Genomic DNA, 24,104 nt, shown 5'->3' with positions numbered 1-24,104 from the left:
ACACACTGGGGAAGAGTCTAGCGGTGACATGAGTGCTTATAGGATATGACAAGGTTTAGCACCAGAACCTCGGAATGGCCTTAGGCAACAAGGGGATCCTTTATCTAATCTTTGTCCTCCAAGAGACTTTGGGTCAACTGTTCTAAAACCCTAACACTTATCATCTAACTGGCCTCTAGTTGATAGTCTGTGGAGGGAGTTTATTCATTTAGTTACCTGAGTTTTGATTAATAGCCTCTTGATCTTAGCAGATACCCCAGGGAGGTATGAGACTTAAGGTCAAGTGTTCCACAGATGCTATACCAAGGTATTTTTTAATGCCTAAAAGGAGCGCTGGTTACACCTGTTTTCAGTCTTAATTATCTTCTATAACAGAGAGCTTTGGGGTCTTGACCACTGATATAGACCCTAAACTATCCTTTTGTTGAAGATAATCTTGGTCCCACTTGCAGGCCACCTGCTAGCCGCTCTCAGCCCAGCACTGGATGTTGGGGAAAGGTGGTTTAGACTTGTGTCCTGGGGTGCTTAAAAGTGGGACCACAGCAAACTGCTCTGAAAGGGTTGCCTGGGGAACAGACGGTATGGGGACAAATACAGTCTGAGCCTCTTTGGAGGAAATCATGGTCTTTAATTATTAATTAATTCACATTTTTGATTTGTTAGCAAGTGCCAGCTCATAGATGCTAGTTGAAGTGCAGAGCTTAAAAGGAAAAAAAACTTAAACCTTAGTTCTTTGGAGATCAGCCCCTCCCTGGCACCATCAAATCCCCTCTTTTTTCTCCCTTTCCACTCAGAAGTCTTCAAATATGGGGGTTTTGAGTGTTTGACCATTCTCTTTTCCTATTAGGTCTCTGTGAGTGACAGACAGGGAAACGGGTATCTTCCTTGAGATGGGGCCTGTGAAAGACCAGTCTTTATTTACATTTTTCTTCTCCTTCCTATGGAATTGTCTCATCTGGAGAGCAGAGGCTCTCCTGTAGAGACGGCAGGTGTCAAATCTAGCTTTGACACTAGTACATCTCACTTGCTGCCTGCGAGCAAACCTCTTCACCTCTTAGGACCTCAGTTTTCTCACCTGTAAAATGGTAAGAATGTGTTGATGATGCCTTGTGGGTATGCCCGTATTACATAATCCCTAAGGCCTCAGAGCTGCAGACATTTTATGATTTCTCCCAATACAGGCAGAGATGAAGAAACCTGATGAGGATGTTAGTGAGTGTACACATAAAGAGATGCTGTGGCTTCCAGGGGTTCCGCAATGTTTGCAGAAGGCTGCTAGCCGGGCTTGTGGCCTATCTATCCCCGTGTCTAGCAGAGTGCCTGGAATCTAGTGAGTAACCAAATGCACATTTTTAATGAGTGAAAGAAGAAGAGAAGATGGAATGGAGTGGGGATGGAGGGGTGCAGACTTGGGGTGGAAGGGTGACTCCCACTGACTTCCCCAAATAAGGGGACAGGGAAGCACTGAATGGCTCCCCTTCTGCGGTTGCCTCCCCACCCACTCTGGTCCCTTTTCTTTCTAAGAGGCCCCTCTGCGATCTTAATTCTCCTCCACACCTTTAGTTCTCTCGTTCGAATAAGCTGCAGGTGGGAACTCCTCGTACCACCTCACCCCCAATAGGAACAAGTAAGCCAGGCTTGGATGCCACCAAGAAGGGACCAGCACACCCTCTGAGGACAGGTAGGAGAAGCCTAGGGGAGGGGTGTGAGTGCAGGCAGTGGAGCCCCCCAAGCTGAGGGCCCTGAGGATCAGCGTGATTCTGAGCGTGATTGCCACGTGCGGAGGGAAGGGGCGCCCAGAGCTCCTTCTAGGCTTCTCTTGGGCCGTCCTGGGTCGCGGCAGAGGCCAGGTTGTTGGCCTGGAGCAGGAAGGTGGTGAAGGCCTCGTCGGCTTCCTCCTTGGATGACTGGGGGGTGACAGGAGAGGAGTCAGTGTTTGGGGCCATGGCTCTGGGACAGTGAGGGTCGGGGGGAGGGGACGCACTAAGTGTCCTAAATTCACCATCTTGTTGTAAGTAGCTCAAGCCTGCGTCCGCCCACCCTTCTCATCCCAGCCACCATGCTCACCTAGAGGGACTGATCTTGAGAAACGGAAAGTTGCAGCTTCTAAAAATACCTCCCTCGGTCTCACTACCTCCTTCCAACACGTGGAGTGGAACCACCTCTGCGGTCTAGGGCCCATCCCCGGAAGCCTTGCCCACAGTCGTGGCCAAGGTGGCTCAGGCTGGCATTAGCCACAGAGGTCCACAGCTTCTTCCTCTACCAGCTCAGAGACACACCACCAGGCTGGAGGGGACGGCTGTCTCCAGGACCAACCTGTTCCCCTCACTGTTCCAGATGCTGGGGTCTCTACTGTGGCCAGGAGGTGTGGAGGTGATAATAAGCATCACTGATAATACGCATTAGTGCCTTGGGATCAGGGAAGCACAAAGAGGATAACCTGTGACCCAAAGGCAGGTAGGATTTCAAGTGACATGGATCTTGGCTGGGGTGGGAAGGGGCCCCCCATTAGCAAAAGTCTTCCAGGCCCAGGGGAAACGCCGGTCCCCAGAAATCTTCCAGCGAGGGTGCTGAGCTAAGTCTATGGGTCCCACAGCCTGGGAAGAGCACCTACCTGATCCCCAGCAAATGCCATTTGACCTGCCCACCCTGTGGCCAGAATCTTTAATGTGATCACCGTTCTCATTCCCCCAATTCTCCTCCCCACCCCATTGCACCACCTCCCTTCCTCCTTCTGTTGATAGCCCATCAATGCAGCTCACTTCCTGCCTGGATTTCAGCCACATCAATCCCGCATCCAGAAAGACGCACCCCTTCCCTGCCCTGGCACCAGCCCCCATTGGAGACGATTTCTCCCGGTGTCTAACTGCAGTTCTTCGTGCTGCCTTTCCTCATCACCCTCACAAGGCCTCCTTCGCCCTCCTTGCCCTCACCCTCTTCGCCTTCTTGGGTTCTTCACTTTCCACGGTGTCCTTGGTAGTGGTGGCAAACTCTGTATGAAGAGCAGGAGAGGGGGGATCAGCTCTCCCTGGCCCCCATTCCCACTCCAGGTGCAGAGTCGGGGCTCGCGCTTGTCCCCCGGGACCTGGGCATCCTCCTAGGAGGGACATACCATCCTTCCCTCCAAGAGACGTCTCTTGGGCCTCTGGAGAGGCTCCCATGTTGTCTCGTCCTTCAAAATCCCTGGAGTTCTCAAAGTCTGACATGCTGATATCCGTCTGGTAGCTCCTGATTGAAATCCGGTCTGTCGGGGAGAGAGGGGGGTTGGTGCAAGGCTGGGGGCAGAAAGTCCCTGAGGGATCCCTGCAGGAGAACTGGAGCGGGCAGGGTCTCTGACGGTTGTCTCTGATGAGGACCTGAAGCAGAACGAAAATGATCCCAGCCTCCCCGCCAGGCCCTGTCCACAGACAACCTAGACTCAGCAGCCCCTGACCTCTGTTCATCACTCTGGGACCTTCTGGTGCACAGGATCTCGTTTTGCCCTCACACCAGCCCTTGGAGGTGATTATCCTCATCTCTGTCTTGAGCCGTATAGATACCAGAGGTATGAAGGGGATGCCCAGCGCCACCCAGCTGATTGGTCCTCACCACCAGGCTGGAAGCCCAGGTTTCCAGGACCCTGCCCTCCTCTTCCTGGGAGCCCCTCCCTGTGAGCTTAGACCCCCTAGTGATTGAAGATGGGCTTCCAGAGATGGCATTTGGATGGCAGCACTTAATGGAAGTTTCGGGCACATGTGCATTGGCCGTCCCCCACCTCACTTTGCCCGGACCCTTCCTCCGAGCGAACGAGAGAGGATGAGCCCCGGCAGCTCCCCTTGGAGCTGCGGGGTCAGGACTGAGGGCTGGAGGCTGCAGGCAGTGGGCAGGGAGCACCTGGGACTCACCGACGTTCTTCCTGTGCCGGGCTCGGACCACCCCGATCGCCACGGCCCCTGCGGCCAGCACCAGGCCCAGGGGCACCAGGGTGGAGACCAGCGCTTTGGAGCTCCCGCCATGTCCTGCAGGGCTGGGGGAAGGGTTAACTTAGTCCCTGCAGGGGACACTGCGGTCCCAGGAGGGGCTGGCAGGTTGGTTCCAGCCAGTTCTGCTTCCCAGGCTTATCCACTCCCTCCTCCGGAGACAGCCCCCTGGCTCCATCCTTCTAAGAAGCCCTCCCAGACAGGACAAAAGCAAGCACTGGGCCTTCGCTGCATCCCAGGACTGGGAGATGGAGCTGAATGCTGGACACCGCCCTGGCCTCAGGAGAAGGGTAGAGACCACAGGCCAAGGTGGCGTGGGTGCACCCACTGTCAAGAGGCGGACAGGCTCTCTTTCTGGGACCTGGTGACCCAGCCTCAGGTCCTTGGCCTCTTGAATATTCTCCAGGTGGGGGGTCCCCAGGCCCCTCCTCACCAGGCCCCTCCTTACCGGCCGGGATCTGCAGGTGCTCCGGGCCCACCAGCAGCGTCTTTCACGTCGCCTTCCTTTGCGAAAAAGCTGGGGTCCAGAATGGCTTTGTTCTGGATCTCCCCAGCCCTTGACTCTATTGCCGCCCTCCCAGGAGCAGCATTCACTTGCTTGGCGCCTTGGGACCCTGGGGAGAGCAGAGACGGGCTTGAGTTTAGGGAGTCTGCGGAGCGGGGCTTCATTAGGAATCCCAGGGTCGTGGGGAGATCTTAAGCCTTTTTGGACAGGGTCTCAGAGAACACTAGAAGCAGGGGAGTAATGCTCTTCTCCAGCCTGTCAAAGACAATCTCTGTCCTATTCATACCAAATTCACTTCCATTGTAAGGCTGCATGCTTAGATCCAGCTATGCACAAGGACTGACCGGGAGATTCTTCACAGGGTTTGCCCAGGGCCTCTTGACTACAAGGAAATGGCAACCTACTCCAGTATTCTTGCCTGGAAAATCCCATGGATGGAGGAGCCTGGTGGGCTACAGTCTATGGAATCACAGAGTCGGCTAAGCGACTTCACTTCACTTTGCTTCTTGATTACAGGGCTGCCCCCTGGTGGCAGCTTGGCGAGGGGTTTCCTCAGTGAGCCTGACAACTGGAAGCTGCCATAACCTCACTTCTAGAGGCACTAAACATACCTCCTGGGCTTCCCTGGTGGCTCAACAGTAAAGAATCTGCCTGCCAACACAGGAGACACCTGTTTGATCCCTGGGTTGGGAAGATCCCCTGGAGGAGAGCATGGCAACCCACTCCAGTATTCTTTCCTGGAGAATCCCATGGACAGAGGAGCCTGGTGGGCTACAGTCCATGGGGTCACAAAGAGTTGGACACGATTTAACCACTGAGCATGCATGCACACAAAAATACCCTCTCATTAGGGGTAAGACATTTCATGTGATATTTTTAGAAGCAGTTTGAAATGCAATCTTACTGGAAGAGATTGCCTGGGTTTTCCTTACCAGACCTTGTGCATGAAGGTTATCTGGCCCTCTTGAGCTGACTTTGGCAGAGTATGATGCATATAACAGTGCCTTAGAAATGTCTACATGTAGAAGACCTCTCCATAGAGAACGGGCTTCATCGTGGCCTGAAAGGGTAACTATGGGATTTGTCTTGAGACTGAGGTTAATTGACAAATCCACTATTTTTGATGAGTTTGTATGTTTATTTGGGATGCCCTTTTTGGAAGTATAAATGACACCAGGGAAGGGCATAAGCCCTCCCCCCGTCCTCCGCCCCTGCCTCTTATAGTCAAACCTGGGGCCACCCTTGATGGAGATGTTCTTAGGCAGTTTTCTCTGGAGTCCCCTGGGACACATGGGCCTGGCCCTCGGAGACTCACCCTTCACCCTATTCTCCACTGCCACATAGACAGCCACCGTCTCTCCGTATCGGTGGCCCTCCTTTACTCCGCACCAGTACCAGCCTTCATCCTCCTTGGTGACCGTGTTCAGGTTCAGGGAGACGATCTGGCTGTTCTGGTCGCAGTTCACAAAGGCCTGGCTGGGGCCGTCATCCTGGGTGGGCAGGGCGCTGCAGCCTTTGTTGCTCCACTTACACCAGTACTTCTCAAAGGAGTAAAATTTGCAGGGAAAGTGGCAGGAGAGCTTGAAGGTCTCTCCCAGCCAAGCCGTGACGTTCTTGGGTACCTTGAGGCTTGGCTCTCCTGGAGCAGGGAGGGAGAAACAGGTACAGAAGTTAGCACCAGTGATGCTGCAGGCAAGTGGCTGGCGGCCGGGGCGGGCGTGCTTTGTCCATAGTCCGGTTCATTTTGGACAGCGTGCTAAATAAATACACTATGCTGAACAAAAAGCACTTATAATTATGTGCCCATGTAATAGATTATTGGTGACCACTGTGAGTTATTCCAGTCTGTCACAGACCACGGGCTTTGCCAAGGGCTTCTGTGTGTTTCCTTGCTGTTATCTGCTCTCCTGGACTCAGTACTATGGTGCTGGAGAATACTCTTGAGAGTCCCTTAGACAGCAAGATGAAACCAGTCAATCCTAAAGGAAATCAACTCTGAATACTCATTGGAAGGACTGATGCTAAAGCTGAAGCTCCAGTACTTTGGCCACCTGATGCAAAGAGCCAACTCATTGGAAAAGACCCTGATGTTGGGAAAGATTGAGGGCAGGAGGAGAAGGGGACGACACAGGATGAGATGGTTGTATGGCATCACCGACTCAATGGACATGAGTTTGAGCAAGCTCCCGGAGTTGCTGATGGACAGGGAATCCTGGTGTGCAGTAGTCCATGGGGTCACAATGAACTGAACGTGACTTAGCAACTGAACAACAGCAACAAGACTCAGTACAAAGAACTGAACTCTGCTTCAGCTGATGCCATACAGACTGTCAAAGAAGCTGATGCTCTTGATCACAGGAGTTGCTATGTGTGGTGATTTGAAGAGTGTGGGGCCAGGAAAAGGTGTTTGTGGCTGGTATGAACAGGTGGGGGAAGGGTGCTGGTTACGGGATGAATGGGTAGGCTCTCTCCAGCAGCTTGGAGGTGGGGGAGGCGTGAGGCAGAGTGGCTGGGGGTGATGCTGTGGTTGATTGGAGGGGTCCCGGAGCTGCCTCCCTTCCCTCTTGCCCAAGTTCAACTCTTACCTTCAACGACCTTGAGCTCCACTGTGGACGTCCAGCGCGTGTCGCCGTCGGTCACGCACCAGTAGAAGCCGGCGTCCTGGGTGGTGAGCTGGTTGAGGATGACGGTGTAGGTGCCATTGCCCGGCTCTGCAAGCAGCGCCAGCCTGCCCTCGTACTGCTCCTTAATCAGCCCCTGGCTCTGCACCAGCTGCGGGCAGCGGCCGTTTTGCGACTCTTCCCAGCGACACCAGTACTTCAGGCTGTTGGTGTCCTTCGGGTTGTAGGGGCAAGATACAGTCACAGAGCCTCCCCTCACACCTTTCACCACGGAGGGACTGGCGGGGATCGCTGTCTCTGGAAGCACAGACAGAGATGGGATGGGAGAGCTCAGCTTGGGCTGGGCAGCCTCCTCCCTGTGGACTCAGCCAGGGTGGAGAGTGAGGTTTAGAGCAATCCCCTTACTGGCCTCAGAAAGTGAAAAAGACTTTCCGAACATCACAGAGCCTAGCGCAGGAGCCTTCACCCTGTCTCCAGGGACCTCCCCGACTATTGCCTCCCCGCCTGATTCTGAGCAGAGAACATAAGGCATTTAAAGAGCGACCATCAGTCTTTCATCGTGGGCTTCTTATAAAATCTCCCTCCAGGGAGTTTTTGTCTTTTTATTGTTAGCTAGTCCCACAAGATGGCCAGGTGGTTTTTTTCTCCAAATTAAGAAAATATATTTAGAACAGTTTGATTTAAAATATACACTATGTAGCACAGATAAATTTAATTATTGAGGGCCACAAAGGCCATGTCCAAGAGAAGCATGGTCTATCTTTAAGAAAGTAAAGCTGAGGTTCTGGGAGAGTTCCAGGCGACCATAGATGCTGCGGGAGGTGGTGAGGACTGAGCTGGAAGGAGAAAGAAGGATAGGGAATGGGAAAAGCCACAAGGGTAGTGACCATGAACTTCAAGTACTGGCTCACTGTTTCTCAAGAGGGTAACTCTCTACAGAGTGCTCCCAGAGTGGGAAGGGGCAGGGATTCAACCAGACCATGCTGAATAACAAGTAGCCCTAAGAGATGTTGGAGGGGAGATTTTAGAAGGCGGGGCGTTGACTTGGGAAAGCTATGAGACCAGCACAAGCCAAGGCTTCTTCCACCGGAATGTGATGGATGAGCTGCCATCCTGTTCCTGGGTCAGGGAGACTCCACGTTGAGTCTTTACCAGGGCTCTCTGAAACCCAGACAGTCAGGATCTTCACTCCCCTCATTCCTAAGGATCAGGGGCGGCCATCAAAGGCCTTTGGTAACAGAGAAGAGTTAAAAGATTGCATAAGGCAGAGGCCATCATGCACAGCCTTGGAGCTCTTGTGCTGCCCCCAGAACATCTGGTCCAGGGCTCGTCAGTGAGCACATTCTGTCAACGGACAGATGCTGTCACATAGACTCAGAGGGGCCGAGCGGGGCTCTCACCTGCAGACTGCCCACCTCTCCCCTCTCCGCCTCTCAGGTCTCACCTTCATTGACGAAGAGTTGCCAAACCTGCACAGGCCAGCCGTCCTGGGGCTGACCCTCAGGCTGGGCTCCGCACACGTAGCGCCCCGCATCCTCTTTCCTCAGGCTGGTAATGTGCACACTGAAGACGCCGTTGTCCTTGGGCATGAACAGGATCCTGCCCTGGAAGTCCTGAGCCTTCTTCCCCAACGTGTTGATGACCACATCGCAAGCCTCCCCATTTTTCTTCCGGCACAGAAATTTGGCCATATTTGCCACCTCAGGGCCCAGGGCACAGTCAAAGGTCACCGAGCTCCTCAAGTCTCCGTAAACCAGCTCAGGCTCTGGCTCCAGCACCTGGAGGTCAGCGTTGCTCTTATCGGCTTTGGCATCATCCCCAGCCTGGCAGACATACATCCCAGCATCACTGAGCTGGATTCGGTTGATGACAACGCTGAACACTAATTTGTCCGTACCCTGGATACTGAGATGTACTCTGTCGGCATAGCTGGGGTTCACATACTCGTTGGAGTCAATGACTTGGAAACAGTCCTGGCCTGTCTTCTTGCATAAGGATTTTTTCTTCTGAGAATTCACACTCGTGAAAGGGCAGTTGATGGTCACAGTCCTGCCCAGGTCTACAGGGTAGACGTGGACATCACTTGTCTGTCCAGGATCTGCAAGGTGAAGGGTGGGAAACAAGTTGTGGTTTTACTTTCTTGCATCATAGGATGCAGAGCTGCCTTCCACATGGTTCACCTCCTCAGTGTTTCTGATGAGGGCTGGGTGTGCTTATCACCCGGAGGGCCCTCTTTCCCAGAGAGTCAGTGTCAGAATCTGTCTTCCAAAGCCCAGCTTTACTGCTGCTGCCTCCAGGAAGCCTTCCCAAGCTGGCACTCATCTCTCCCTGCTCTGTTCTCTCTTGATACCTATGCCTATATTATTTGTTACATCCTATCTTGTGGTCTTTGGACAAGAACTGATCATTTAGTTTATGCAGAGACTTTTGAGGGACTATTGGAGATCAGATAAGAGAATATATGTTAAAAGAAGTCTGGTGGCCCAAGGTCTTGATTGGAAGGGTGCTCTAACAGCAGGAATTTAAGGATGCCTACAAATCTCCCCCTGCTCATGGATCTCTGGTCCTACCTGCAACAAATACAAGGAGAGAACTTGTTCTCCTCACGCTCTTCTAAGCTAGAGCTTTAGTAAAACCAGAACTGTTTCAGGCCCCTAAGACCTAGAGTGGCCCATCCGCCCTCCCCCTACCCAAGTAGGTCCCATCTGTCTCATTCCCACCTTCTACTGTGCAAATGGAAGGCTCTGGGTGGACCCACAGCCTTCCCCACGCCAGGACACCCTGCCCTCTCGAGAAATCCTTCCTCCCTCTCGCTTTCCCCAGAAATCTAAGGAGCCTGAGCCCTCACCTTGGCTGACCTCCAGGCTCACGTCGAAGTTCAGGCCACGGCTGCTAATGCCCAGGCCACACTTGTAGCGCCCCGAGTCGCTCTGGGTGAGACGGCTGATGTCCACCACAAACGTGCCACTCTCTGGGAAGTTGGTGAGGTTGGCTCTGCCCTCGTAGTTGCTGGAGACATAGCCCTCCGAGGAGATGAGGGTCGTGCAGCGGCCATTGGCTCCCTGCCGGCACCAGTACTTGCGTGTGTGCCGGTTGACGGAGGTGGCCGGGTAGTGGCACTTGATGGACACTGAGCGGCCTTCCACAGTGGTCACCTCCTCGGGGCCGAAGATGGGACTCTTCATGGAGACCACTGTGGGGATGGAGACAGGGGCTTTCTGAAGCTGTTGGAGGGAGAGCCTCCTGAAGGGGTCTAGACAGTCCATGCTGAGGACATGAACTTTTCCTCCTGACACATGTGTCTTCTGTGGGTTAGTTACCAGGCGCTGCAGCTAAGCAATTGCTACATTGCACAATTATTAAACAATTCTAAGATTTTAATTGTAATTCATTAATGATAGCCACATTAAGAAAACAAATGGCAAACTTATTTAGTGATATCCCTTGCATATATACATATATTTATATATATTTCTTGCATATATACATATATTTATATATATTTAAATATATATTCCAATATTCATTGGAAGGACTGATGTTGAAGCTGAAACTCCAATACTTTGGCCACCTCATGCGAAGAGTTGACTCATTGGAAAAGACCCTGATGCTGGGAAGGATTGGGGGCAGGAGGAGAAGGGGATGACAGATGGCTGGGGACTGGCAGTCCCAGATGGCTGGATGGCATCACCGACTCGATGGACATGAGTTTGGGTAAACTCTGGGAGTTGGTGATGGACAGGGAGGCCTGGTGTGCTGCGATTCATGGGGTCGCAGAGTCAGACACGACTGAGCGACTGAACTGAACTGAACTGAACTGAAATATATATATATATATATTTATATACATTTAAATATATATTAACATATGTATATATTATATATATATATTTTTAAAACCATCCTTTTGGAGTGCTACATTATTTCATTTGTTATCTGCTATTTCCCTGTATTTCTAAAACACTTTGTAGATTCTTTTCTTCTTTTTTTTTTTCAGATAAAAATGCCAACAGGCACAAATATAAGTCATTTCTCCCAAACCCCAAAGCAACTCAGAGTGATGCTTGGTTCAAGGTCAAGGTCTTGTTTTCCTTATTCCCAGTGAAGACCCTTGGCCAGACATGAGAGAGTGCCATTTCTAGTCCTGACGCCCCGGCGCTGGCTCACCCATCTTCCCTGCACTTTCTGTGGTTGCTCCCTGAGGGGGTGCCAGCCTTGCCAGGACGTCCCTGGGAATGGGCTCGACCCCTGGTCCCCAGGGAACTAGGATGGAGCGGGCTGGGGCCTGGCTGACGCACCTGGGAAGACGGCCAGCAGACAGGCGAGGAACAGGCGCGACATCGCTGGGGGCTCCTGCGGGTCTCTGCCACCAAGCCACCGTCCTGCGTGGTTGCTGAAACACAGCGGCACGAGGGGATGAAACGCCTTTGTCGTCCAAGACTAGCTGACCTTCCGGCCCCTGTAACACCTGTTCAATTCTGTGTCTCCAGTAACGGACATAAAACCTGTCAAAGAATGAATGGCCCCGCCTTTCCCGTCACAGCTCAAAGTCCCGTCGTCCCACAATGCCTTTTGTTCTTTAATAGGGATAGGTAGACTTTTATCCTCTCAGCTATGCTGCCAGTTCCTTTGGGATAGGGACACACACACGCGTCATTTCCTCTGTTTCCCCACCCGCGTGGGGTTGGGGGTAGGCATCGTCCTGGGCAAGATCCGTAAGATCTCAGGGACAGCTCCCCGGATCATTGGTTACTACCGAGAAGTGTCTCCACCTCTCTGTTCCAGCTGCCCTCCCTACATCCCTGGGAGGTGGAGGGGGGCTGGCATATTTTATGGCCTGTCACATGAGTAAATAGAGATGCATAGGGGCAGCCTCATAAGGATTAAAGTGTTGATGATGGTCACAACCACTGCCAACGGTCCTCGTACCATGTTCCATGATGTACCCATGAAACAATGTACCTCTAGTATCTCATTTAAACTTGGCATCACTCCTAAGAGGCAAGCAGTCTTACCTACACTTGACAGAGGCGGAAATGAAAGCTTAAAGGTTAAGGGCTTTCCTTAAGGCCACACAGGGATTAAATGTGGGGATAGGTAGGGTGGGGGTAGAGGTGGAGGGGAAGACTGAACCCTGCTTTATCTGACCCCCAGAGTCCAAGCTCTGAGTCTGTCTCACTGCCTGTATTCCATCTCAAATCGAGTGAGGTGCTTGTCCTTCATGCTTATTCTTGTTATCTGTGGAGCACTCTTTGCTTTTCAAACGTCGTCATTTATACCACTTCACTGGAGCTCTAGAAGTTTCCTTTAAACGAGACAGGACAGATATAATTACAACCACTTCCTGGATAAGAAAATCAAGATCGTGAGATGCTGAGTGACATGCCCAGGATTTCCCAGAGACTCCATTATGGGGTCAGGTTAAACATGTAGGTGTGACTGCCTCTTGCTTGGTGAGATTGATGGACAAAGATGGAAAATTCGAGGTGAGGCCACACAGAGGGTGTTGCACATGTAGACCTTGTCATATCTGGGGACACAGCCCAGGGCTGGGAAGGGTTGAGAACCCCAGGGCCCGGCCTGACTGATGCTGTCCTCTGGACGCTAACCGCAGTCTGAAGGAGGACAGAGGTGAAGAGGGGAGTCCCCACTCTCCCACAGACCTTGCCAGGCTTTCAGTTTTGGAACAGACTTGACGATGAGAGGGGGGAAGGAGAAAGCTGTGTTAACACTTGCTGGGCAGTGACGAACACCCAGAAAGATAAGGGGGCTCAAGACAGCAGGGAGCGAGGGCACACATCTCCCAGGCCCCCCTTCCTGCCTTGGCCTCGCTCCTGCTCCCAGAGACGCCCTTCGCTAGCTTGAGCCAAAGGCAATAGAACTGTTTATCTTGGTTCCTTCTTTTCCGTGAGGGAATTTCCCAGCAAAGCACCTCTTTATTTCCTTGTGGAGATAAAGGTATTCTGTTTCTCCAGTTCTTTGGAAGAGTTGGGGGAGCTGGTCTGGGGAGGTAGGACAAATATGGGTGTCGGGTGGCAGCTCAAACCTCTCTTGATTCTGGTTAATTGCCCTGGACTTTTTCATACCAGGCCAATGATTAACCTCTGGAGTGCAACCTTAGCCAAACGCCAGCGTCAGCTCCAGCTCGAATGTGCTCAGGATGAAGCTGGCTGCAGGACCACCCGAGTGGACGTGGGACTGACTCCCAGGTGGCAGCAGGGGTCAGAGGGCTGGGAAGTCTCTCTTGTCTGGAACCTTGGGATGGGCTCTGTGCAGAGTCCCGCCACCTGCCATTTGCACTGGGCTTGGGTGCAGTGGCCGGTGGAAGGACACCATGCCATCTGCTTTAAGGAGCCCCAACCAATAGGGGCTCTCTGGTTCTGGGCTCTGTTCTCCCTTGACATCAGCAAGCGTCCTGGTATTTCTCTGGGCTGCAGTGGGTCTTCCCATAGGCTGAGGTAGAGGAGACAGTCCCTGGTCTGGACTGGTAACAGCCACTTGCCCTGGCTTGCTGCAGACAGAGGCCACATTTTCCAAAGCAGTGGTCCCAGCTTTCTCCCCAGACTCTTCTCATTTGTGACCTGCTTGGCTAGCGGTGAAGTTCCGTGTAGGGGGAGGATGCTCACATGTACCCAATTACCCTTTGCATAACCTCCCACCAGGGATGAGATCACCAGGTATGCAGAGCTAGAGGGCAAGTTTTGTGGAAGCTGACCTTGGTAGGAAGCACACAGTCCAGTCCCCACTGGCCTCTCCCCACGCCCCCATGTTCTCAGGAGCAGGAAATCTGTGTTCAAAATTTCACTTAAAGCACAGTTTCTCTGCTCTCAGCTGAAAGACCCAGGGCTTTGCAAAACATTAGAAATCCCTTCCTCTCAAAGTCTTAAAACCATACTTGTTCCCAAACCTGGGAAATTCGGGTGTCAGGGAGGCCACAGTTCCATGGTGGTTGCAGCTGGATTCAAAGGATTTGCTTTAGGAAGGAAAGAAAGAGCATAATATTTATTGGGCACCAGATGCTCTGCTACCTTCTTTATGACTTTATCCACCATCACAGCAACCCAAGGGATAGATAATATCTTCATGGGCAGATAGGAAATCTAAGGGTTAGAGAGATTCTGGCTGCAAGTCTTACAACAAAATGGGATCAAATTGGTACCCTATTATCACTCCTTGGATGCTCAGAGGGACCTACCTATTCTCTCAGATATACATAGGCTGGTATATCATGCATGAAGGCACCTTTTCTGGCTCTTAAAATAGGAGTTGTATTTTCACTAGTCAGGCTGGGATATTCTAGATCATCCTCATTTTACCAAGTTACTACCCCTCATATATTCGTAAAGTTGCTGCTGCTGCTGCTAAGTCGCTTCAGTCGTGTCCGACTCTGTGCGACCCCATAGACAGCAGCCCACCAGGCTCTGCCATCCCTGGGATTCTCCAGGCAAGAATACTGGAGTGGATTGCCATTTCCTTCTCCAGTGCATGAAAGGGAAAAGTGAAAGTGAAGTCGCTCAGTCGTGTCCGACTCTTGGAGACCCCATGGACTGCAGCCTACCAGGCTCCTCTGTCCATGGGATTTTTCCAGGCAAGAATACTGGAGTGGGGTGCCATTGCCTTCTCCGATTTGTAAAGTATGTCTCCACAATTGCAGGTTGGACTTGGTGTAGGCCCTGTTGAAGAATAGAGTCTACCATCTTATGAAACTGCTCTAGCTAGCTCGCCTTCAGTTGGAGTGACTGATCTGCAGCTTGAGGTCACATGTTTGTCCATCTCAGTTCAGGTACCCTCCTCTATCAGAGGGAGAGGCTCTTCTGCACCAGGTCCTGGCATGGCTGCTGGTGAGCACATGGCCTTCAGTAGCTCTGGGCTCGTCACCGGCTTGGTTCACAGCAGAGGGACAATTAAGGCTCTCACGGTCCTAGGGGCTTTGGGGGGAACAGCGAGCAGGAACCATGGGGGGCTTGAAGCCATGTTGGCAGTTTCTGACTTCCTGTGAGTGTGAACTTGGGGCAGCAGGGAGCTTGGGGCTCAGAGAAGCAGGGAGCAGCTGGCCTGGCTGGGGAAGGGGCTTTCCTTGGCCTGGACTGAATGGCTCTATCACTCTCTTCTCCCATGGATGCAGAGGCTGAGCATGCACAGCAGCAAACCTGGAAACCACAGCACTACTAGGGGAGGGAGCGCAGTCCGTGTAGTTTGGAAGGGCCTCAGGCTTGTGATGACAGTAGGAGAGGTTATATAGTTTATGTAAGCCCTGGAGTATGGGATAATCTCCAAGCACAGGCAGTGTTGGAGAAAAGGAATTGAAGCTCAAGAGAGCAGGGAGATGCAGAGAGAAGCCACAGGTTTCAAAGAAGGCGTGAGCTAGGATGACCCAAGACTTTCTGGTCCCATCCCAGTCAAAAGTAGGGATATAAGGCTTCAGCAGAAATTCAGCATTTGGAATCCAAGCTCCACGAAGCTTGGGAATAAGCCTTGTCGATTTTCAGATGGCCTTTCAACAGAGACTGAGAACCTCTGTTTTTGACTCTATCCCATTCTACTTTGATGTGTAGGTATTTATCTCACCCACTCTACCAGATGGCAAGCTCCTGGAAAGCAGGGTCAACTGAGATCAATCTCCCCATCTCCAGAGGCCTTGCTCTCAAGAGAGTGCCTGGCAAGGACCAGCTGTTCAGAAAAGACCGATCAGGCTGGGAATGGTTATGGCCACATTCCCTCTCTGAGAAGGACAAAGTCAGCACTGATTTCTCTCACTTTGCCCAATGCCTTCTGTGTTCTGGGTGCTCATGGGACAGTAGCTTGAGGGAGGGTGGAAGAGAACTCAGAGGTCCAGAGTCCTGCTCTGTCACAGGCTACCAGAAGAGCTCTCCCACTTGGGCAAAATGAGCTGGCTCAACTCTGCCATCTGTAAAATGGCTATTATCGTCCCCGACTCTGCTAGTTGAGGGACTACCTTGGGATGGGGGACTATGGTTAATATATAGAGAGGCATTCTCAATAGTGTAAAGTGCTCTTCCACTGTAAGAGGCTGCCATTACTTGTTAGCACAGGAGGCTGAGGGGCTTAGGCACTTGATTTTCACAGGTGCTGTGCACGTAGAAAGTAGCCCAGCGTATGGACTCCTCAGGTTGGCTGTCGGCTCTCTCACTTGGGGATTGTGTGACTTGGGGCAGACTATTTAAATCCATTGAGCCCCACTGTTCATCTGTAAACTGGAGATAATTGCATCTAGTCTAGTGAGTCGCCATAAGGATTAAATGAGGCAACATATGTCAAGTCCTAAGTAGGGTATCGGGCTTAAAAATAACAGTTCTTTTCCCATATCCTCTTTAAAATCAACACAGTCTTCTCTTTTTCCTGTCTCAGAGTGAGAGAACAGATGTCTGTTTGCTGAGCATCCTTTGAAGACTGGGGGCAAGCTGTTCAGATTGGACTAGCATGGCCTGAAAGAGCAGACGTGTGCCAGGGACTAGGTTACAAGTGAGGGATCGTAACTATAGCTGGCACAATGGAGTCATTTTCAGGTGCTTTACCTGTGTTAACTCATTTAGTCCTCACAGCCACCCTAGGAGGTAGGATACAATGGGTAAACTCATTTCACAAATGAGACAGTTGAGGTCCAGAGAAGTAAGATGCTTGCCCAAAGTTACACAGCAGATGAGTGATTGGGATAAGGTTCAGATTCAGGCACTCTGGATGAAGCATACAAGATTTTAGTTACTGTGCTGTCCAACAGAGGGTCTTAAAGGTGAGAGGAAGCAGTCAGAAGGGGCAGGAGCAGGAAATCCAGTCTTAGAGGAGAAGTTAGTCCAATTCTCTCCTCTCTGCTTTTCACAGGAAAAGTGGTTCCTGTGAAAAGACTCTATTTGAACTCAGAGGTAAGTGCCAACAAAAAAATTTCTTCCTGAAAAATAATAATGGCTGCTATTTATTCAGCGCTTACCATATGTACTGTAGGTTACATTCGTTTCCTGTAACCAGACCCATGGCCTCCAAAACTTCTTTCCAGTCCATCACACTGTGTCAATGCCAGGGTCTTTGGGATCCCAGCCCCAGCCCACCCAGAGAGGGGGCAAGACATAGGTGAGAGGGTCTCTGCTGAGCACATGCGTGTGCTACTTTTTAAAAAAGTTGTGTATCGTGTTTTTTTAGGTGATGTCAAAGTATCCCCATGACTATACCAAAATGACTGTACCCAAATGTTGTCATTTATACCTGCTGTGTGACCTTACACCACTCACATTGATTCACAGCCACAGTTTCCTCAACTGTAAAATGGGTTTATGACATCTACCCTGCCTCCCACTGGATTTGTTTCAGGTAGGAAGAAGATGGAAGCTGTGAAAGACAAGGGTAAGTGTGTTTTCTACCTGGAAGCTGCTGCTATTACACTATTTGTAAAATAAAGCCACAGAGTCCAGAGGTTCTAAGAGACAGGCAGAGATAACAGAGCCAGCTGCTCTCCTGGCTCCTGGTTCGTTGCTCCGTCTGCCACATCACCACACCCAAGGGCAGGGCGAGGGATGGATGGAGAGTTTCAAAACTGGCTCTGAGCATAGACAGTTGCCTTCTACACTAAGCCACGAATTGACACATCCCAACTCCAGATGTTCAGGGACTTGTAATTCCCCTAGTGAAGGGGGAGAGTGATAGTGAAGGCTGTGGTGCAAACCACAGCATCGGCAGCATGGGTGCCCTGGGGCAGTGGCACGCAGTGGGGGAAGTGAGGGATGGAGCTTGCAGAGCAGCTGCGCTTGTGCTGAGGAGTCCCCTGGCTGGCCTGGGACGCTGTCAGGATAAGAGAGCTGGTGTCTGAGGTCTCCTGGCTGCAGAGGCAGGAGGAGCCTGAGGACTGAAGAATGCTGCCTGCGCCTGGTAGGGGGCTCTGCCCGCCTAACTCACTTTCCCAGGAAGGACTTCATTTTTCCCACCTCAGCAGGTACAGGATGAAACGGTGATGAACATTATACCTTGAGGTGGCAGGGATCTGTGAGAGCAAAGCTGGGTTGGAGTTGGAAAGGATCTCAGGGTATCTTTGAAGCCCAGAAAAATGGACTGCATGTGCCTCCACCAGAAAGCTGAAGGGAGAAATATTCAAGGACTAGAAGGGTATCTCGGAGAAGGCAATGGCACCCCACTCCAGTACTCTTGCCTGGAAAATCCCATGGATGGAGGAGCCTGGTAGGCTACAGTCCATGGGGTTGCTAAGAGTCGGACACGACTGAGCGACTTCACTTTCGCTTTTCCCTTTCATGCACTGGAGAAGGAAATGGCAATCCACTCCAGTATTCTTGCCTGGAGAATCCCAGGGACGGCGGAGCCTGATGGGCTGCCGTCTATGGGGTCGCACAGAGTCGGACACGACTGAAGCGACTTAGCAGCAGCAGAAGGGTATCTGCCTTGTACCAGGACCTGCATAGGCATTATCCTATCTGGGTCAGTCTGGTGCTCAAAAGTCCTGGAATAACTGAACTGAATTGGGAAACACCAAAACAACTGTTATTTTGCTCTCGAGTTTTCAAAGCAATTTTGCACATCTTTTTTCATTTGAATCTCACATCAACCATAAGAGATTGGCCTTATTTTTATCCCCATTTTGCACATTAGGAAACAGAGGCCGAGAGAGCAATTAGGTGACTTGCCTAAGGTCACGGTTAAATTATGGAGGAGTTAGGAGGGAACTCAGAGACCAAATTTCGAGCAGAACGCCACATGCCAAGCCCAGACATCCCTTCTTCCCACCTGCTGAGTGTTCACCCCTGGTCCTCACTCGTCTCTCTAGGATGTGCCCAGGTTTGTGCCCATCAGCTCCCCCACGACACGCTTGGGCAAGCAGGTGGTGGCCACGTTCCCCTCGTCCCACTCCTTGGGGACTTGTGGTAGTGTGTGCAGAGGGCCCTTCCCAGATGACATCCTTTCAGGGACCCCAGAGCAGCCCCACTTACTTTGAGCTCCTTCCTCCTATCCGGTCAGTTTGGGGAGCACCGCCTGCTGACCAGTCCACAGCCCCAGCTTTTCTAGAAGCCTCTGGCAGGACACTGGATGCTGCTGGCAAAACTGAAACTGTGTGGTGCTTGACCCACACCTGGGCTCTTAAAGGGACACTCTCCCATGGGCATGGCGGCTGGCCAGCGGCACGTGACTCCCACAGAGCCCTTACTTTCCTTTCCTTTCCGCCTTCCTGACTGGCTCCACTTGCTTCTCCTTGACCTTGGGGAGGCTCTGTTACTTGGGAGTCCCCCATTACTGCAGCTGCAGGATGGGAGACAGGGTATCAAGCATGGAGAGCCTGTTCTGTTTGCTTTCCAGCTGCAAGATCTTAAGCAAGTCACCTTCATTATTTCTTTTTAGCTGGAAAATAGAGAGTGATACCAAACCTACGAGCTGAGGCTAGCACCAGATATTAGATGTGAGACACCTGGCCCAGGGCATGGTGCAGAGTTGATATGCATTTGAAGGGGTACAGGTGGCAGGAATAGCCTCACATCTCCACGCACCTAGGGACATGCCCCTACTCCCTGGATTAAGTCCACTCTTTCTGCATCTCTTGCAGAGCCCCTTTCATTAGTCTCAGAGCTCCCAGGATCTGGGGGACCATGTTTTTCCTCTCTCACATGCTAGAGGAGCTGGAGACTCTGGCTGCCCTGGGCTCCCAGGAATGGCAGAGCTCAGGGTCTTGTTGGGACCTGGGCTTGATGTCTCACTCAGCAAAGTGAGTGCTGACCATCTGAGCTGGGGTAGAAGCCTCCCTCCCTGACTCGGTTAGTCCTTGGTGGTTTCCCTGACCTGACCTGGTTAGGACTCCCAGGAGTTCCCCAAATGATCTTCGTCCGAGTCATACAAGTGGAGCCCCCTCCCCAACACCCATGTGCTCCCCCACCCCTCATACCCCATGCAAGAATCCCACCCCATCCTACCTGTGCAGGGCTGGCCCAGGCTCTGTCTACAGCGTCCTACAGGCCGAACCCCAGAAGGGGAAGAAGGAAAGGGGAAATAGAGTCCCGGAAAAAACACAAGGCAGCCAGAACCCGGGTCTTATTTTAGCTAGCCACTCAGTCACAGTGGGCTATCAGCCTGAGGTCATGGTTTTGGATGGTCAGAAAATAAACCTTGTTTTCTATTATGCAGCTTTTTTTCAGACCTTAAACCCATAATCTGACTGATGTTGGAAAAAAGTTACCTAGTCACTTATACGTAAAGTTGGTCCAGTTCAGTGATATCTTGTTCACCTTCCTTCCGATTTAAGACTCAGTCTCCTGGGTTTGCTTTCCTTTCGGCCCCCTGTCTCCTCTGGCATTTCTGTGAACCCTGGGGAGTGGGTCTGGGTGAGGGGGTAGCTTGCCCCAGTGTGACTGTCAAGACCCAGGGAAGGAGCCCCCTCAAGCTGGCTCTAAGTTGGCCTCATGCTCTAGAAGGAAATAGTCCCGTCCACTGAGGTGTGACACGTCCTGCTGGTTGGTGGCCTTTATGCCGGCCTATTCTGAGAGGTCTGTTGTCCACCCCGGGTCTCCTTGTCTCTCTGTCTAGGCTCCTTCAGGTAGGACCTCCAGTGTGTGCAGGGCAAATGTGGCTCACTCACATTTTTCTGGTACTTTCAGATCCCGTGCTGCAGAGCCTCATTCTCCCCAACATCCCTGTAGCTTTCTGCACTCACCTACCCCACATAACTGGGGTTTCAGTGGACATTGATAAGATGCCGGCCCTCAGAGCTCCATACACGACAAGCAAGGTGCAGCTCCTTTGGGTCTGGCATCCCCAAACCCTTGGGATCTCTCCATTGAAGTCAGTCTCCTCTCCAGCTGCAGCCCTGGACTAAGCCCCGTGGTGATGGAGGGATGACAGGCACAGAGACTCATCGGTAGCTGAGCCATCTTTCTTCCCCCCTCAGCCATCATTCTCCTTCCCTAGCTCCAGGGTCAATATGAAGTGGGAGAGTGTGAGGGGAGGTGATGGCTTGGGGATAATGAGGGGAAAATTCTAGTTCTGTCAGGTTGTAGGGCTCCTTTCAAAGGTTTTTCCTGCTTATGTCTCTCTTCTTTGGAATTCGATCATCAAGCTCTTTGTAGATTTTGTTCTCTTATTCTCATTAACCCACTTTCCCCAAAGCAGGGCTACCTTGTGTCTAGTTTTCTGGAGTCTGGCTTAAGGGGGACCCATTGAGCCCTAGGACACAACCTTGATGAGATACGGGCCTGTGGGGAGGGAGGGAAGCCCGTCCAGGAAACAGCTGCTTCTCAGGCTGCCTGGGGGGCCCAGGGCTCCTCTCCCAGCCCTACAGTCTGTGATGACGGGACATTTCCTGGATCATGTCCTGGTGTGTTCCCAGGAGTCCCCAAAACCATCTTAGCTGATGGTGCCCAGGCCCTCACATGTACCCCAAGTCCACCTTGCCTACTGACCCAGCTTAGGGAAAGAAGCAAATGAGAAGCAGAACCAGGGAAGAGTCATGAAGTCAGAACCCTGCGTCCTATTTTGGGCTCAGCCACGTGCTAGCGGTGTGACTGGAGTCCCCCAGCTTCCCGTCTTTGGCTGCGGTTTCCCCACCGGGAACCCACTGGTCGTGCCTCCCAGTCCTGGGGGAGGAGAGACTGGCCGCCTGACTCAATAGTGATGACGGTAAAAGCAGGGGTCACACCTCCAAGACGGACAGCGCTTCATCTGTTTAAGAGCTCCCGCTCCCTCTTAAAATAATAATCAGAGAGGAATATAATAATGAGAAAGGCTCCTCGTTTGCCTTTCATGACTCTGGGTCTCTGCGCGAGTCAGCTGGGGAGCGCTGGCCTGGGGTCAGCGAGCCTGTGCCCGCCTCTGACTTACTGAGTGACCTTTGCCAAATCACTTCCCCCTTCAGGGCTGCAGGCGTTTCATCTCTTAAATGGGGGCGCTGGACCAAACGGCCTCCAAGGCTTTCCCGGTTCTAGGACTCTGTGTTTTGATTGAGCATCGCATTAGTTTCCTGTGGTGGCTGCAACAAATGACCACAACCTGGGTGGCCTAAAACAACTGAAGTGAATGATTTCTTGGAAGGAAACATCAGAAATCAGGGTGTGGGCTCAGTGGTCCCTCGGAAGCTCAGGGGAAGAGCCGGACATTGGTTTCTTCCAGCTCCTGGTGGCTGCTGGCATTCCTTGGCCCTCTTTGCCTTGTAGCCACACCACTCTGATCTGTGTCCTTGGCTCACATTGTCTTCTGTGTGTCTCAATGTTTCTCTGCCTCTCTTATAAGGACACTTGTGATGGCATTTGGGGTCTGTCTAGATAATCCAGGGTGATCTCATCTCAAGATCCTGAACTGAATTACATCTGCCAAGACCCTTTTCTCAAATAAGGTAACACTTACACACTCTAGGGGTCAGAGGTGGACCTGTCTTTGGGGGGCCATGTTTCAGCCTACCACAGACTTCTGCTGTGCCCATGACCAGTTCAATCAGTCTACTGCAATACTACGCCCGCAGCAAGTTTGAGGTCCAGGGAAATTTGAGACATGCAGGGGTGTGCATCCCTGTTCCCCAAGGGCTTCTTGTCTAACTGAAGAGTCATCAGCCCCACACACCAGCCAGGCAGTGCAGCCTTGGGAAAGCTCCCACACTCCAGACCTCAACTCCCTGGGTTCACATCCAAGCCCTGCCACCTCCTAGCAGGGGGCCCCTTGACAAGTTATTTAATGTCTCTGGACCGTGGTTTTCTCATTTATAAAATGGAGCTAATTATACTTACCCCATTATTATGGTATGAAGATTAAGTATAATATGGACAGTGGCTGGCATCTAAAAGATGTTGATGGTTCAGCATAGGGACAGCATAGGCTTTTGGAATGGACTGATTCCCCCACTGACCCATGAGGAACCAAGGGCAAGGAAGTGGAAGGACTTGGCCGGGTTTGCACAATGAGTTGATGGCATGGATGATTCAAGAACCAAGGTCTCCCAGCATTGAACACTTTCCTCCACTTCCCAAAGCCTTTACTCCCCCAGATGAATCTTCTGAAGTCTGTTTTCCCAGGAAGCCATGGGCCCCCATTTGCACCCTGAATTGATTCCACCAAGACTGGAGGGGCCTGGTCCACAGGCCCCCCAGGTTGGCACTACCAGTGTGAGGCTCCCAGACCCTGGGCTGACGCAGCCACCAACAGAGAAGGGGAGGCCTATGCTATCTGGTCCTTCCCCAGATCTCCACTGCCCTTTCAGCATCACTCACTGTGGACAGTCCTCACGAATGCAGCTTTGCGGGACAAGTGGGATAAGAGTGAACAGAGGAAATGCCTACCACTGCTGTTTGCTGCCAGCTCTCTACTCCCCTGTGCAGATCTTCAGCTGAGTCAATGTTTAACTCTTGTCTGCAGTCAATGTTTAATCCCAGGCCAGCCAGCCCTGAAATTGAGCATTTCTTGGTAAGCATTTATAGAGCATTTTAGTACAATCACTGGAAAATAGAATTGTGACCGTGAATCTGCAAGAGCTAAATACCAAGCCCCTCTCTCCCCCACCCTGTTTTTTAAGGAAGTGGACCATTTGGGATTATTTATGCCCAGGTTGCCTGCCCTTGCCATCAGCAAATAATGATCTAGTATTTCCTGGCCCAGCGGTCATCAACTGGCAGGAGCACAGCGTTGGCTCTTGCGGTTTTAATTTCACCTTTGGGGCTTGAGAGAGGGCCTGGGATGTGGATGACTGCACTTTTGCTCAGCTGAGTGCTGCTGCTTGGCAGTGTGGTCCCTAGTGTGGTCTTGGCAGTGTAGTCCCTACTGGCACTGCCTGGAGCCCCAGACTGGAACAGTCCAGTTGGCCTGGCTTAGCTCGGGTCAGATTTTGGAGGCATCTCTGAGCCCAGACTTATGTTCAGAGGCCTTCTGGTGAACCTCCCCGTTAGGAAGTAGGTAGGAGGAAACTTCCTTATAAATGTTTGCCTGGCTGGTGGGTGATTTTATAGGTGCTCCACAGGGCCCTCCTTAGGGGGCTCGGAGCAGAGCGTCTATGATCTGGCAACTTCGTGTCCATGCCAAGAACAACCGCAATGA

General features: G+C 51.8%; 1 protein-coding gene and 1 long non-coding RNA gene across 2 annotated transcripts; one reads left to right on the top strand and one right to left on the bottom strand.

Annotated features, from left to right (window-relative positions):
* Nucleotides 1-607: 607 nt before the first annotated feature.
* On the bottom strand, nucleotides 608-20,038 carry PIGR (polymeric immunoglobulin receptor). The gene is made up of 11 exons (XM_081490644.1): nucleotides 20,006-20,038; nucleotides 11,384-11,478; nucleotides 9,934-10,278; nucleotides 8,530-9,183; nucleotides 7,050-7,382; nucleotides 5,780-6,103; nucleotides 4,408-4,573; nucleotides 3,885-4,006; nucleotides 3,113-3,244; nucleotides 2,934-2,992; nucleotides 608-1,907 (listed from the first exon to the last, which is right to left on the bottom strand). The coding sequence occupies exons 2-11, from the start codon at nucleotides 11,424-11,426 to the stop codon at nucleotides 1,809-1,811; spliced, it is 2,277 nt and encodes a 758-aa protein (XP_081346770.1). The 5' UTR covers nucleotides 11,427-11,478; nucleotides 20,006-20,038; the 3' UTR covers nucleotides 608-1,808.
* Nucleotides 6,730-11,601, top strand: LOC145506318 (uncharacterized). Its single transcript, XR_014053750.1, has 3 exons — nucleotides 6,730-6,880; nucleotides 8,523-9,190; nucleotides 11,083-11,601. It is a non-coding gene; the product is annotated as an uncharacterized LOC145506318 (long non-coding RNA).
* Nucleotides 20,039-24,104: the final 4,066 nt, after the last annotated feature.

This window comes from Giraffa tippelskirchi, chromosome 5, assembly GCF_054371585.1.
Source record: "Giraffa tippelskirchi isolate mGirTip1 chromosome 5, T2T-mGirTip1v1.2.pri, whole genome shotgun sequence".
In the NCBI taxonomy this organism is placed as follows: Eukaryota; Metazoa; Chordata; class Mammalia; order Artiodactyla; family Giraffidae; genus Giraffa; species Giraffa tippelskirchi.
The sequence above is the reverse complement of the archived record's forward strand: the minus strand, read 5'-3'. Positions and strand labels throughout refer to the sequence as shown.